At 38.1% G+C, this 12101-nt stretch overlaps 1 protein-coding gene across 1 annotated transcript in view; it reads left to right on the plus strand.

Annotated features, from left to right (window-relative positions):
* Positions 1–7114, plus strand: part of zdhhc18a (zinc finger DHHC-type palmitoyltransferase 18a) — an 8749-nt gene extending 1635 nt beyond the window's left edge. The window contains exons 4-9 of the mRNA XM_024268076.2: positions 693–830; positions 917–968; positions 1343–1445; positions 1546–1658; positions 3572–3680; positions 5924–7114. Coding sequence (XP_024123844.1) covers positions 693–830; positions 917–968; positions 1343–1445; positions 1546–1658; positions 3572–3680; positions 5924–6271 — 863 coding nt within the window. The 3' untranslated portion in view covers positions 6272–7114. The remainder of the gene's footprint in view (positions 1–692; positions 831–916; positions 969–1342; positions 1446–1545; positions 1659–3571; positions 3681–5923) is intronic.
* The last annotated feature ends 4987 nt before the right edge of the window (positions 7115–12101 follow it).

The following is a 12101-nucleotide window of genomic DNA, read 5'->3' on the forward strand; positions in this document are numbered from 1 at the left end:
AGAATGTCAAGTTTTCTAATATTCAGTCTTGAGTTTGGTTTAAAACATCCATTAGAATATACATTTCCCTTCAGTATTGATCCATGGAATCAAGTAGATGTACTTTTTTAGTGGGTTTCCATTTTTTGTTTATGTTTTATGAAAATAAAATGTGTTTATTTTCAGTTTTTAATGTTAAGAACTTAATATAGACAGGAAATCCAACTTTGTTTAAAACACTATTTATGTAAAATGTGTTTATAAAAGCAAATGAAAAATAAATTAATGCATAATTTTGCATCAAAAAGTCTTTTATTTTGCTATTAGAGCCTTAATGTCATTGTTCAGCTGTAGGTTTGTAGTTTTATTTTCAAGATAAAACCTCTTTCTTGATTATTTTTAAGATAACATGGACATATAGAGCTTTAGAAAAACAAGTGTATCTAATTTTTGTCTGATTTTTTTCCCAACTTACTTGACTTGACTGTTAAAATGCAGTTTAGTCATTATTATTTTTCTATAATTTTTGTTTTACATATGTGTGTTTTGAGCAGCTTTTCCTCTAACACGGGTTGAAAATTAAACATTTGTCATGTTTACATTAGTTTTCCAGATTAAATGTCTTTAAATAAGCAGACACTGTTTAAGGTAACATAACTAAAGAAGTTTTTTTTTTAAACTCTTTTTCTCTATTGTGTTCTTTTTCTGGCCAGAGCGATTTGATCACCACTGCCCGTGGGTGGGGAACTGTGTGGGGAAACGCAACTACCGCTTTTTCTACAGTTTTATCATCTCTCTGTCTTTTCTGACCTCTTTCATATTTGGCTGTGTCATCGCACACATCACCCTGCGTAAGTTTACATCACGTCACACAAGTTCCCTGATATAGAGATGTGGATTCATCCAGAAAACTTGATTAAAAATTATGTCTTTGCAGGTTCTCAAGCCGGTAAAAGCCTTGTTCAAGCCATTCAGGAAAGTCCTGCTAGATATCCTTTATGTGATTTTTAATTATTATTTTATTGTTTTGCAATAAGCAGATCTTTTTTTTTTTAGTTTGCAGTTTTTACCAATAATACAAACTGTTAATATTGAAGGATTTTATGGTTATTTAATCATGCCTGATGTCATGTAGAAGCTTTAAAGTATAAAGTTTAGTTATTTTTGATCTTGTCAGATGATGCAAAGAGTTATTCTCTGGGAAGTACATCATACTTGACATGGTTTTGTGCAAGTCTGTGCATCATTTTTTGTTGTAATGGGATGTTGTGCAAAAAAGTGCCTACAATGGTTGAAAAAGTGGAAGTTTTTTTGTGTCTTTAATGAAAATAGTGAATTTCTTCCTTAACTGTCCCCCCTGCACTGTAGTGGAGTTGGTGATTTGTTTCTTCTCCATCTGGTCTATTCTGGGCCTCTCAGGCTTCCATACTTACTTAGTAGCCTCAAATCTTACCACAAATGAAGACGTAAGTACTTTTGTTCTACAGTTTATTGTTGTACGTCAAACAACTATAAAAAGCAAATCTCTGTATACTTCCTGCTGCTTTTGTGTTCCCTCATTTACAGATTAAAGGTTCCTGGTCTGGTAAAAGAGGCTCAGAGGAGTCTGGGAATCCATACAGTTACAACAACATTATCACCAACTGCTGTGTCACGCTGTGCGGCCCCGTGCCCCCAAGGTAAGCAGTGGAGTCGGGGAACATTGATGGACCACCTTTAGTTTTGGTTACAACACTTGTGGCTTTGTTTTGCTGTGATTTTAGGTTCCTGTTTATATTTGTTTTATTTTTCATCAGTCTTGTTTGGATGATACACAAATACTCAATCTATAATGTATCAATAGGGTTTAAGTCTGGACTCTGTGGTGGCAAATCAATGTTTGTGGATGTCTAGAGATGTGTATTAGACACCAGGGAAAGAATACTTCATTTAGTCTGACCTCATTTATTATAACACACCATACAGAAACCTAAATTTGACCAACCCCAGACCATAATACTGCCCCCACAAATGGATCAATTGTGATGAGTGTGAAACCTCCTCTGCTTCATTTGTCCTGATTCAGCCATCAGCTGCACTTTAGGTCCTGTTCCTCAAGTTTCTTTCACATTTTTCAGTTGGAGGTGCTCTCCCTTTACTGTCATCTATATTGTGGAATTGATCTGTGATCACCATCATCCAGGAATTATTTTTCTCCGATTGCATGTGGAATGTGCCTGTTTTTAACTCGACTCCAGGAGTTTCATGAATCTTTTTGTTGTGTCTTTATTCTAGTCAAATATTCAGAAACAATTAAACACACTTTTATGTTTCTTTAGACCGGCTGTCTGCAACCTTTCACAATAAAAGAGCCGTTTGGTCCAGTTTCCTTCAGACCAAAACTCACCTTTTAGAAAAATATACTTTGTTTTTGTGACCATTAAACCATTTGCTTAAAGATTAGCATTTTTAATATTTACAATAATTAAATAATGATAAATAAATTTAGTGATGAATTAATATATTTTTCTATAAATAGCAATTTTATTTTTTACTTTTGGCAGCTGCACAACAAGTTCCTCTCAAATTAAAATACACCAACCTCACAGATTTGCTGTAGCAGAATGACAGTTTACAGATTAAAAAAAATAAAACTGCAAGAAAGTCAAACATAGCACTTTCTACAATTGGTGTAATTTTTTTTAATCTATATATGTAAATGCAAATACTTTGACTCTGAAAAGAAACTAGACAGTAGCTGCGTTTACATGGATATAAGTAATCAGAATAAACGCCTGATCACAATAAAAATGTGTCATGTAAACATGTCATTAGGAATACCCTGACCCGATCAGACTCATTCAGATCAAAACTTGAGATGGATCTAGACGAGACTTCGGAGCACAAACAGGACCGACTGGCTGCAGCCGGACTCATAGGATTTTGAATGCTGAAATATCGCTTAGAGCTCTGAACTGTCCTCTGAAACTGTGCAAAAAAAAAAATCATGTGAACTTGTTTTTCCAATCGAGTCCAGACCAATTCCCACATATTTACGTGCGACCAAGATGCACATTACTGCAAAGGCTAAATATCCAACTCTAGAATAAAACACGAACCACACAGGCTTATGAATGTATGAGCGACAGTCACTTTAGAATATTATTAATTATAATAAAAGCACGCTCAGTAGATCATCTCGCTCAAAGCTGCAGCTTTGTCTGTTTACAACGGAGCACGTTACTTCATCTTCTACGTCAGTTCCTGGTATTTTAGATACTTTTGCACATGTCAAAATGATTTATTCCTATCAAAAGTGTGACAAATGTAAACGTTTGTTACAAGGCCCTCGTACACAGTTCTATTCTGATCTGATCTTTGATCCAATCAAGGACATTTTGCACGTGAAAACACAGCGAGCGTTGTTCAGCAGAAGATCAGAATATGAGCTAAAAATAAAGAAGAACTTTACAGAAACGAATAACCAAAACTACACAGAGGAGGGATAAAAGACCCACATGTGGCTCCAGTTGCAGACCCCTGCTTTAGACGACCTCTGTAATATTTCTAAGGATTTCATGTAAGTGTGACTAAAAGGAAACTTTTGTTTTAGTCTGATTGACAGAAGAGGCTTCGTTCCTCCTGACGAGGTGATACCTGCTGCGTCTTCTGCCTCCGAGATGGAACTGCCTCACTTTTCAGCCAAGAATGACGTCAACATGGTAGGCTGAAACGGCTCCAAGTCCCCTCCCGAGTCTGACTGTCCTGTGCGTTGTGTTTGGTGTTAGCCTGCCCCGTGTGTGCCTTCTCCACCCCAAAATGTCCCGACCCGATGCCTCCAGCTCAATGTATCATGTGTGAACGTATCCTCAAAGCTTTGCACTTTTTTTCTGTTACAGTAAAGAAAAGCTTTAAAACTTCCATTAATTCAAACCAAAACAGCAGAAATGTGCAGAAACTTTTACACATATTTGTTGAGGTCAACTGCTACAGATGTGTAACTTTGTTTTGTTTTCTGACTCAATAAATGACATTTTTATCATTTTCTCTTTTGTTTACTCAGACTCTGAGGAGCTCATGTTACTGTTGTGATTTATGTTTTCTTAGTTTGGCTCAAACTGGTACTTGATGGTTTTATTTTTAATCTGGACATCCAGGAGAAAATGTGTTAGAATTGCAGCACTTTATAAAAATCATTTGTCACATATTTGTCTATCGCCAAACTATTACCTTCCCGCAGTGTGTAACAGATTTTATTTTTATATAAATGCACAGGAGCTGCTATGTTCTTTTGAATAAAAGGTTTGTTTTCTAAGAAAAGACTCATTTTTGCTGTAATTGCACGACTCAGCAGAGTCATTTCTGGATATTCCAAGTTTCTGTGATGGATTTGATGTTCAGCTTTGTATTTATTCGTCTTTGTTAGGAGGAGAACTGTCAGGATTTTTCTTTGTCCTGCACAGCCTGAAGGCCTTCTCTGTCAAATGTTGGCAGTTGATGGTAAGAGTAGGGATGGTAAACGACGATCACGGCGCCTCGTCTTTCACTGCATCCTCTCATCTCCAGTCCTGTTGCAGCTGCTGTAAACTCATTACTAATGTGTGTTTTTTTTTCCTTTTGTGTGCACACGTTTACCAGTTCTTGCACATGTTGTGATTGGGTGATGTGGTTTGATGCATGCCTCACTTCACCTTCCACTCATTCTCCAAAGCTGAATCTTGATGTTTGAAGGGCTCTTCCTGCTCTTCTGAAATGGGGTTTTCTCATGTTGAGTCCAGTTTTTCCGTGTGCATGTGTTTGATGAAAATCTGCCAAAGGAAACCACTTCCTAACACTGTCTTTCTTTGTTGTTATGTGAGAACAAAAGTAGACCTTTTGAAACATTTTTGGTCTTCTGACTTAATTTAACAAAAAAAGTCCTAATCATTAACCTTTCACCACCGTGCTTTATAGGTTTTTGTTTTATACTTTTCAAAAGTCAGTAATAAAATCCTTTAATGTCAAAACTGATGAGATTTCACTTTTCTTCTCACATAACTGACATCTAATTTTGTCCTCTGCCTTCAACTCACCGACTTCATTCTCCATTTGAATCCTATGAATCATGTGTCAAAGTCAAGGCCCGGGGGCCGGATCCGGCCCTCCGGGTAATTCTATCCGGCCCTCCAGATCATTTCATTTTATTGTTATTAAAGGCCCGATGTTATCTTGCGCTTATTTCTAACTTGTATAAATTTGACAAAATATATTTTTATGGAGAGTAAAATACTGAAAGTTATTTAAGGTTTAAGTTGATTTATTATGGAAAAATATTCCTGCCTGTTTATCATTCATAATTATGTTTATAAGTAACATTTTTAAAGTTTTAAAAAAAGGCATTCTGCTAGCTTTACCGACTATTTTGGCTTTTACTAAGATTTTTTATGGTATTTTGAAGTTTTGCTAATATTTCAGCTACATGCTAGCTGTTTTGGCTAATTTAGGCTTTTTTTTTCCAAAGTTTTTTAGGATATTTTGAAGTTTAGCTATTTTCTTCAGCTACACGCTAGCTGTTTTGGCTAACCTACATTTTTTCTTAGTTTTTTAGGCTAATTTGACATTTATAATATTAAAGCTGGCTATCAGCTTCATCGTTTTTAGCTATCAATTTCAGCATATTCAGTTTTAAACTCTAGCATCTTCCAAATCCAGCTTACATCATTCACACTAGCATTATCACAGGTAATGCTATATATCTAGCTCATAATTGTGTTAAAAAGTTATGGTTTTAAAATTTTAAAAACGTAGTTTCAATAAATGTTAATCCTGTTCCTCCGACCTAAGGTGTGTTTTGGTTTTCGGCCCCCTGTGCGGTTGAGTTTGACACTCCTACTATAAATCTTCTCGGTTGGATTCCTTTTTGCAGCTTCATCTTTTGCCTTGGTTTTCCTCTCCTCATCTTCCTCTTTCTTCCCCCTTCCTGCAGTGCACTCAAAGCACCAAGGACGTTCTGGAGAGGATGGTCAACTCTGGATCCCAGACATTGTGCTCTCCAGGAACCCCAAAGACCACCCCACTGGTCCAGGAGCTTCCTGGCACCGCGGCGCCGTCCCCTGAGCCTCCCCCCTCCGCCGGCTGCCCGGGACTGCTCGACTCCCGCTGCCCGTTCTTCAGCAGAAGCAGCGAGAAGGACTCGCTGCACTCCATCAACCCCGCTTTCCGCCTGGCTTCTCCCTCGCCGTCGCTAACTCGCACCGCCGTGACTCTGAACGGCGCCGCTGACGTCGGCTTCATGCCGCTGCACCCGGGGAGCGCGAGGGACGAGGCGCCATGAGCATCGTGCCTTTGCCTTCATCACCCGGCAATGGTTTTTTAACCCAAACTCTACCACGTACTGAACGTTAGTTTGTCAACATGATTGCAGGGAGTTTGTCCCTCACGTGTGTCTTAGTGAACATAGGAAGCACAATATATTTTTGTTTTTGAAGACACAGATCATGCCTCCACTCTTATCACCAAACCTCAGTGTTTAAGCTCCTGATAACACTTTATGCAAACATTGAAATCTGGGAAAACTTGTCATTAGACTGTGAATGCAGCAGCACAGAACAACTGCTTAGTTCAATGGGCATGCTCTGGAACAGTAGCCATCATAGGATTACCAAGTGAATTAGCTTTTTTTGTATCGTCTCATCATCGTCTGGGCAGATTTGCTTTGGAAATAAGTCGGTTATCTTTGTGATTTGTGTCATTTTAGAAAAGTAACAAAAGATTTAGTATGGAGTTAACGGAAAGCTTTTCAGAGGTGGTGTTTAATTCTTCTGTGCAACATCCAAATTATTTTTTGTTCAGTGATGCATTATTTACTTTGAAAATGTTCTGGAATTCTGTGTTAGCTTTTTTATTTATTCTCTTTCTTGTACAGCACAGGCTTCTCCTGCCAGATGGGTGTTATGTCTGCTGTAATGGATTAGTTTGGCCTCTAGGGGGCAGGATGTGAATATCAATATTTAAGGTGGAATGCCTTTTGTGTGTTATTTATTTTTGGAACAGTTGAAACTGTACATAGTTTGTTGCAGCAGGACGTGTCGGTTGTGTCATACATCAGACGGACAAACTCGTTTATATTTTGCTGTGTAACTATGGAACATAAAATAAATACTTTTTTTAAATAAACCTTTCCTCTTCCTGTTATTTCCATTTACAGTTAAGAAACTGGGAATATATACTATTTTCTAAAAATACTATGTCTCAGAATTTATTGGTATTTTGAGAGTTTTGGGGACTGAAATCAAAAGTGTTGATAATAGATGAGCTGCAGTAGCTAAAGCTTTAATGCCTGAGGTACAAATATTTATCAGAAAACTGAGAGAAAAATGTCTGCTTGTCTTTTACATCCATCGCTGAACTCAAACTGGGTTGCTTCAAGAGCAACATATTTGCTTTGAAGTCCAGTAACCTTGACAGATTTTTTCCACATTTCTGCATACGACCTTGTTTGACTTCAAAAGAGAGACGCACGTCTGTACGGCAGCTTAGATCACCAAGCAAACTTGACACAGATGGTCAGACATTTGATCCAGCGCCTCATTGACAGAATGGGCCAAAGACTCACTTCCTCAGCAGATGTGGTGGATTTGGAGCTCCGGACGACGAAAAGTCATTTAAAAATGCAAAGTTTGAAGGCTGGTTTTGTAAATACCTGAAAGGTACAGGTGGTTTTGGTGCTGTGGTGGTGAATCCAGGTTTTCCCTAAATATGTGCAGATGATTGGCAGATGTAAGAGTGCATGGAGGACAAAGAATGTTTGTGCTGGAGCAACTTGAAACCGCTCAATTTAACAACTTGGATAGGATTTTTACTCTGCAGTATTTTCTGTACAATAAATTCTCACATTATTTAACAGAAATTTGGAGGATTCAGGATTTTTTTCAAATGCAATCAGTCTTGTCAATTGAACAAATCCATTTTGAACCCCAAATTGATTGTTATACAAGTCTAATTCACATCACAATTGTGTTAAACTTCCATAAAATTCTAAAAAAAATAAATTCATTAAAGCTAAGAGTGTTATTCTATGGTTGCAGGTGAAAACACGCCCCCACCCCTTCCCCACTCACCCATCACCCCTTTATGCCTGCCCCCACCGGCTGCCTCACACCCAGGTCAAAGCTGCTCAAGTTTATGACTTTTTTTTTTAATGGTGGCTTTTCTGTTGGTTTTATCTCCATAGCAACCATTCTATTTTATGGTCACCTGGGGGTGACGAACAGGTTGCTGTCATTTTTAGAAGAATCGGCAAAAGTAAATTTTTGGATTTCCTTGGCAACAGACTTTTTTAGTTAACCCCGCCCACATTTCTAATATAGTCTTATTTTATTTTGTTTTGTTCAGCTTGAGCCAGAGATTTGTGTTTTTTTACACAATTTTCCAGTACAAAATGTGCAAGCAACAGGGGAAACGCCACTTTTGTGAACTTAACGTTGTTAAAAATCTTCTAAAAGCCACAGTTTTTAGCTTTTCAATGATGCTCGAGAAGTTAGGAGGGTATTGATCGAAATTTCTAGGAGGAATTTAAATTTGTTGCTGGTTCTGAAGGGATTCAAATAAAAATTCAAGATGGCAGCCTCTTCCTAAAGTTAAAGGTCAACGAAACTTTGGTTGTGTTCGTAGACCAAGGCTATCCGCATTCCCACCCTAATCCCAAACTACTAAAAAACGATACAGTACAGGACTATGTAGTGCCCTGGATTTTAAAAGCAATTTGGACACCATTCTCACACTTTACTGTTTTTTGGCAAAAATTATTCAACCGCAATGCATTGTGGTCTATATTCGCTAATGTAGTAAGCATTGATACACGCTAGATTTTCGTAAAGACTTCTGGGAAATTTCTAGTGGACTCGATTTTGGAATTGTAGATTTGGACAAAATAACGAACGCTCTATATAGTGAGTAGGGAAGCCCTGAACTGGATGTGACAAGAGCACTCAAACAAAGTTGTGCTAAAATTGCCAAATTTCACACTTTGCCATAAAAGAGCTGTCAGGTTGTATGTTGTGTTGCCATCCCATAGTAATGTTAACTTCCTTTGAATATAACAGACGAGTGTTTTGGTTCATTAGTGGATTTTGAGATTTTTTTTTTTAGGCCCAGAAGAGATTTAGGCTCCATTCATTTTTGAATGGTTTCTCTTGCTGTGATGTCATCATATTTTGGGGGAGGATCGTTTACTATGTCAAAAAATCAGTTTTATATGGTACTAGGTGCATCCAAATGTTGGTGCACTGTACAAAGTGAAACATTGGATCTATTCATAAAGGTTCTGTATGTTGTTAAATTTAATTTTTTTAAATCAAATTAAATGTTGAAGTTTAATAAAGCATCAACTCAAAATTTTAATTAAATGACACTTAACAATTTTAAATGTAACAATATACAGAATGTGTGAGTTTTTAAGCATCTGCCAGGGCAAAATGATCACTCCAAGGTGTTGTAAAAAAGAAGAACTGCAAAAACAATCTGGTCTTTACAGCCCACTACTGGTAAGTAATAGTAAAAATCTTCTGATTCTATCTTATTTTAATAATCTGTGTATTCTTAAGTGTAATTTCTTTGTAATTTTAACAGAGGTCAAGTGCTGTTTACCATTAAAACAATATATAAGATGATAATTAATTATAAGAACTTTTCAGAAGCCCAAAAAAAAAAAAAAAATCTAACAAAAAGTTAAATTAAATATATCCATCCATTTGGAAAATCTAGTTAATTCTGGTTTAGACATAAATTCTTTGAATAAAAATAGTTTCTGGGCCAAACATGGGTCCAGTTTTCCAGTTTTCTTTTGCCCACGTTTGACTCCGACTGTCTGCAGTGACTCAAGGTGAGTGCTGCTGCCAAAACATAACCACACGTCCAGCTGACATGCTCTGAATTAACCTTTGAGCCCTTTTCCAGCCTCGCCAGAGCCAGCTCGTGATGCTCCGGGTAAATGTGCTCCAAACAACACAAACCGATACCCAAATTACGCTGGCCACGTTTGGATCACATCTGTATACAACAAACGTAGCCGAACTTAAGTATAGTTTTCTTTTTTAAACTCGTCTTTTTTTTGCTCCAATTTCTCTAAAATTCTGTCACAAATAAACCTTGCAGACTGTCTGCAGGCTTCCCTCCACTTATCCCAGTCATTTTGCTGGGTGTCACACTCTCACCGGTCTGTTCCCGGCTGGTCTGAGTCGAAGCACCTTTGTGAGGAAAACAGGTGACTCAGTCAGAGCTGCTGTCAGCATCGCCGTTGACTTAAAAGCCTGTCTCGGCTGGGCAGGGAGGGAGCTGGGATATAATTAACCCCTGAACAGAACAAACCCGCCTGCAGGAGACTGCAGCTGTCTTGGAGCAACCTCTTCCAGCGAAACAGAAACCTACATAGGGCCATTGCTCGCATGCACACTGAAGATCAGATTTCACCGTTCTGGAACTGGAATGGAGCAAGTGCTATTTGTAGATGCTTAAAATAAAAGTTTTTTAAATGATTCAAATCTCAAAAAAAAAAGCAAACCCTGCAGCTTTTTGATTTTGTTTCATTCTAAAACGCAGAGAGGAACTCCTGGTATGAAGCGGGAAGTTTGTTTGGATCTATTTGTGTGCTGCTTTTCTGGGAGTTTGGGTGTAACGAGGGTGGATCGGATTATCCGTGTGTTTGTGCATGGTGGCTTGTTTCTTCTGTACCTAAAAGCTTTGTCTAAAAACAGTTGTGCCGTTAAACCTCACGGTTTACTATTCACACTTTTCCCCAAGTTCAAAAGGTCAGACTCCCCCTTCGATGCACACTGGCGCCCCTTTTTATTTGTCGCCAGAATCCTTGTGATTCTAACTAAGGGGAGGGCAAACTACGGCCCAGGGGCCACATGTGGCCCTTTTAACTAGATATAATCCTTCATAATATGTTATTTTCCCTGTAATTCTAGGGGTACATAAATACATTGACATTTGTCTATAGGTGCAGAAAGTTACTCCACGTCCATGTGGGGATGGAAGATTAGTTGTTTTTCTGACGTTCATGTGCGTTTTTCAAATGGGACAGATATTTTTCGGATCACTCAAACACCGTATGGTCACGGCATTTCTGTCAGTTTGAGTTTTTCTCCGATGGATATCAACCCATCGATGCTCTAAAATGAGAACAAAAGCCTCAAAATTTGAAATACAAACTTAAAAATGTTCTTTTTTAAAGTAATTTTCAGTCAAATTATTGCCAAGTTTTTATCCAGATTCCATGATGTTTTTATCTCTTATGAGGTGAATCACAACTATATTATATTATGTTGATTCTCTACATATTTACATGGAAGGCTGCTAGAAGTTAGAAGCTGAAATATGGTGCACTGAGGTTCTGTCCTCTATTTTCATCTACTTCTCCTCTCTATTCCTTATTTTTTATTTCTCAATTAGCTCTCCTCTGTTGGTGCAGTGTGATTCATATGTTGCTCCTTCTTTCCCACTCCCCTCCGGGAAGAGCAGGAGAGACTTCAGTTCCCAGGAGGCTCCTCTGTGCTCCTGTTCCTGTAAGTGGACCTCGTCACTGGCTCGTCTCGCATTTCGAAGCGGGAGAGATTCCAGGTGGCTCGTCTGTTCTTGGCAGTGGACCTCGCCTCTGGCAGGTCTCGCATCCTCAGGTGTCCCCCAGCCCATCTGGATGAAGCCCATCTGCTACACTAGTTAAACATGTAGAGTTAGATAATTCATTGCCTGCCCGTCCTGGGATGGGATTTCTCTCCCATGTGGGCATTCCTAAGGTATCTTCTTTTTTTTTTCCTGAATCAGGTTTTTTTTAGGAGTTTTTCCTTACCCGGAGGGAGGGTGTAAGGCAGGGGTCAGCAACCTTTAACAGTAAAAGAGCCATTTGGACTCGTTTTCTACTGATCAAAACCTAGAAGGAGCCGCATAGTCTTACTTTAGCCTTTGGGAAATTTTTATATTTATTTTTAAAAATAAATATGAGTTATGTCTATATTATGGCACAAACAAAAGCAAAAATATAAAGAACCTAGCATCTCTCAAAATGTAATTTTATTTATTCATTTTCTACATGTGACAAAAGTACAAATAACCTTTTTGGTTCGATTTCCTCTCTTTGTCCTCTATGGAAGTTTTTCTGGGCC

The sequence above is a fragment of the Oryzias melastigma genome, linkage group LG16 (genome assembly GCF_002922805.2).
Source record: "Oryzias melastigma strain HK-1 linkage group LG16, ASM292280v2, whole genome shotgun sequence".
Taxonomy (NCBI): Eukaryota; Metazoa; Chordata; class Actinopteri; order Beloniformes; family Adrianichthyidae; genus Oryzias; species Oryzias melastigma.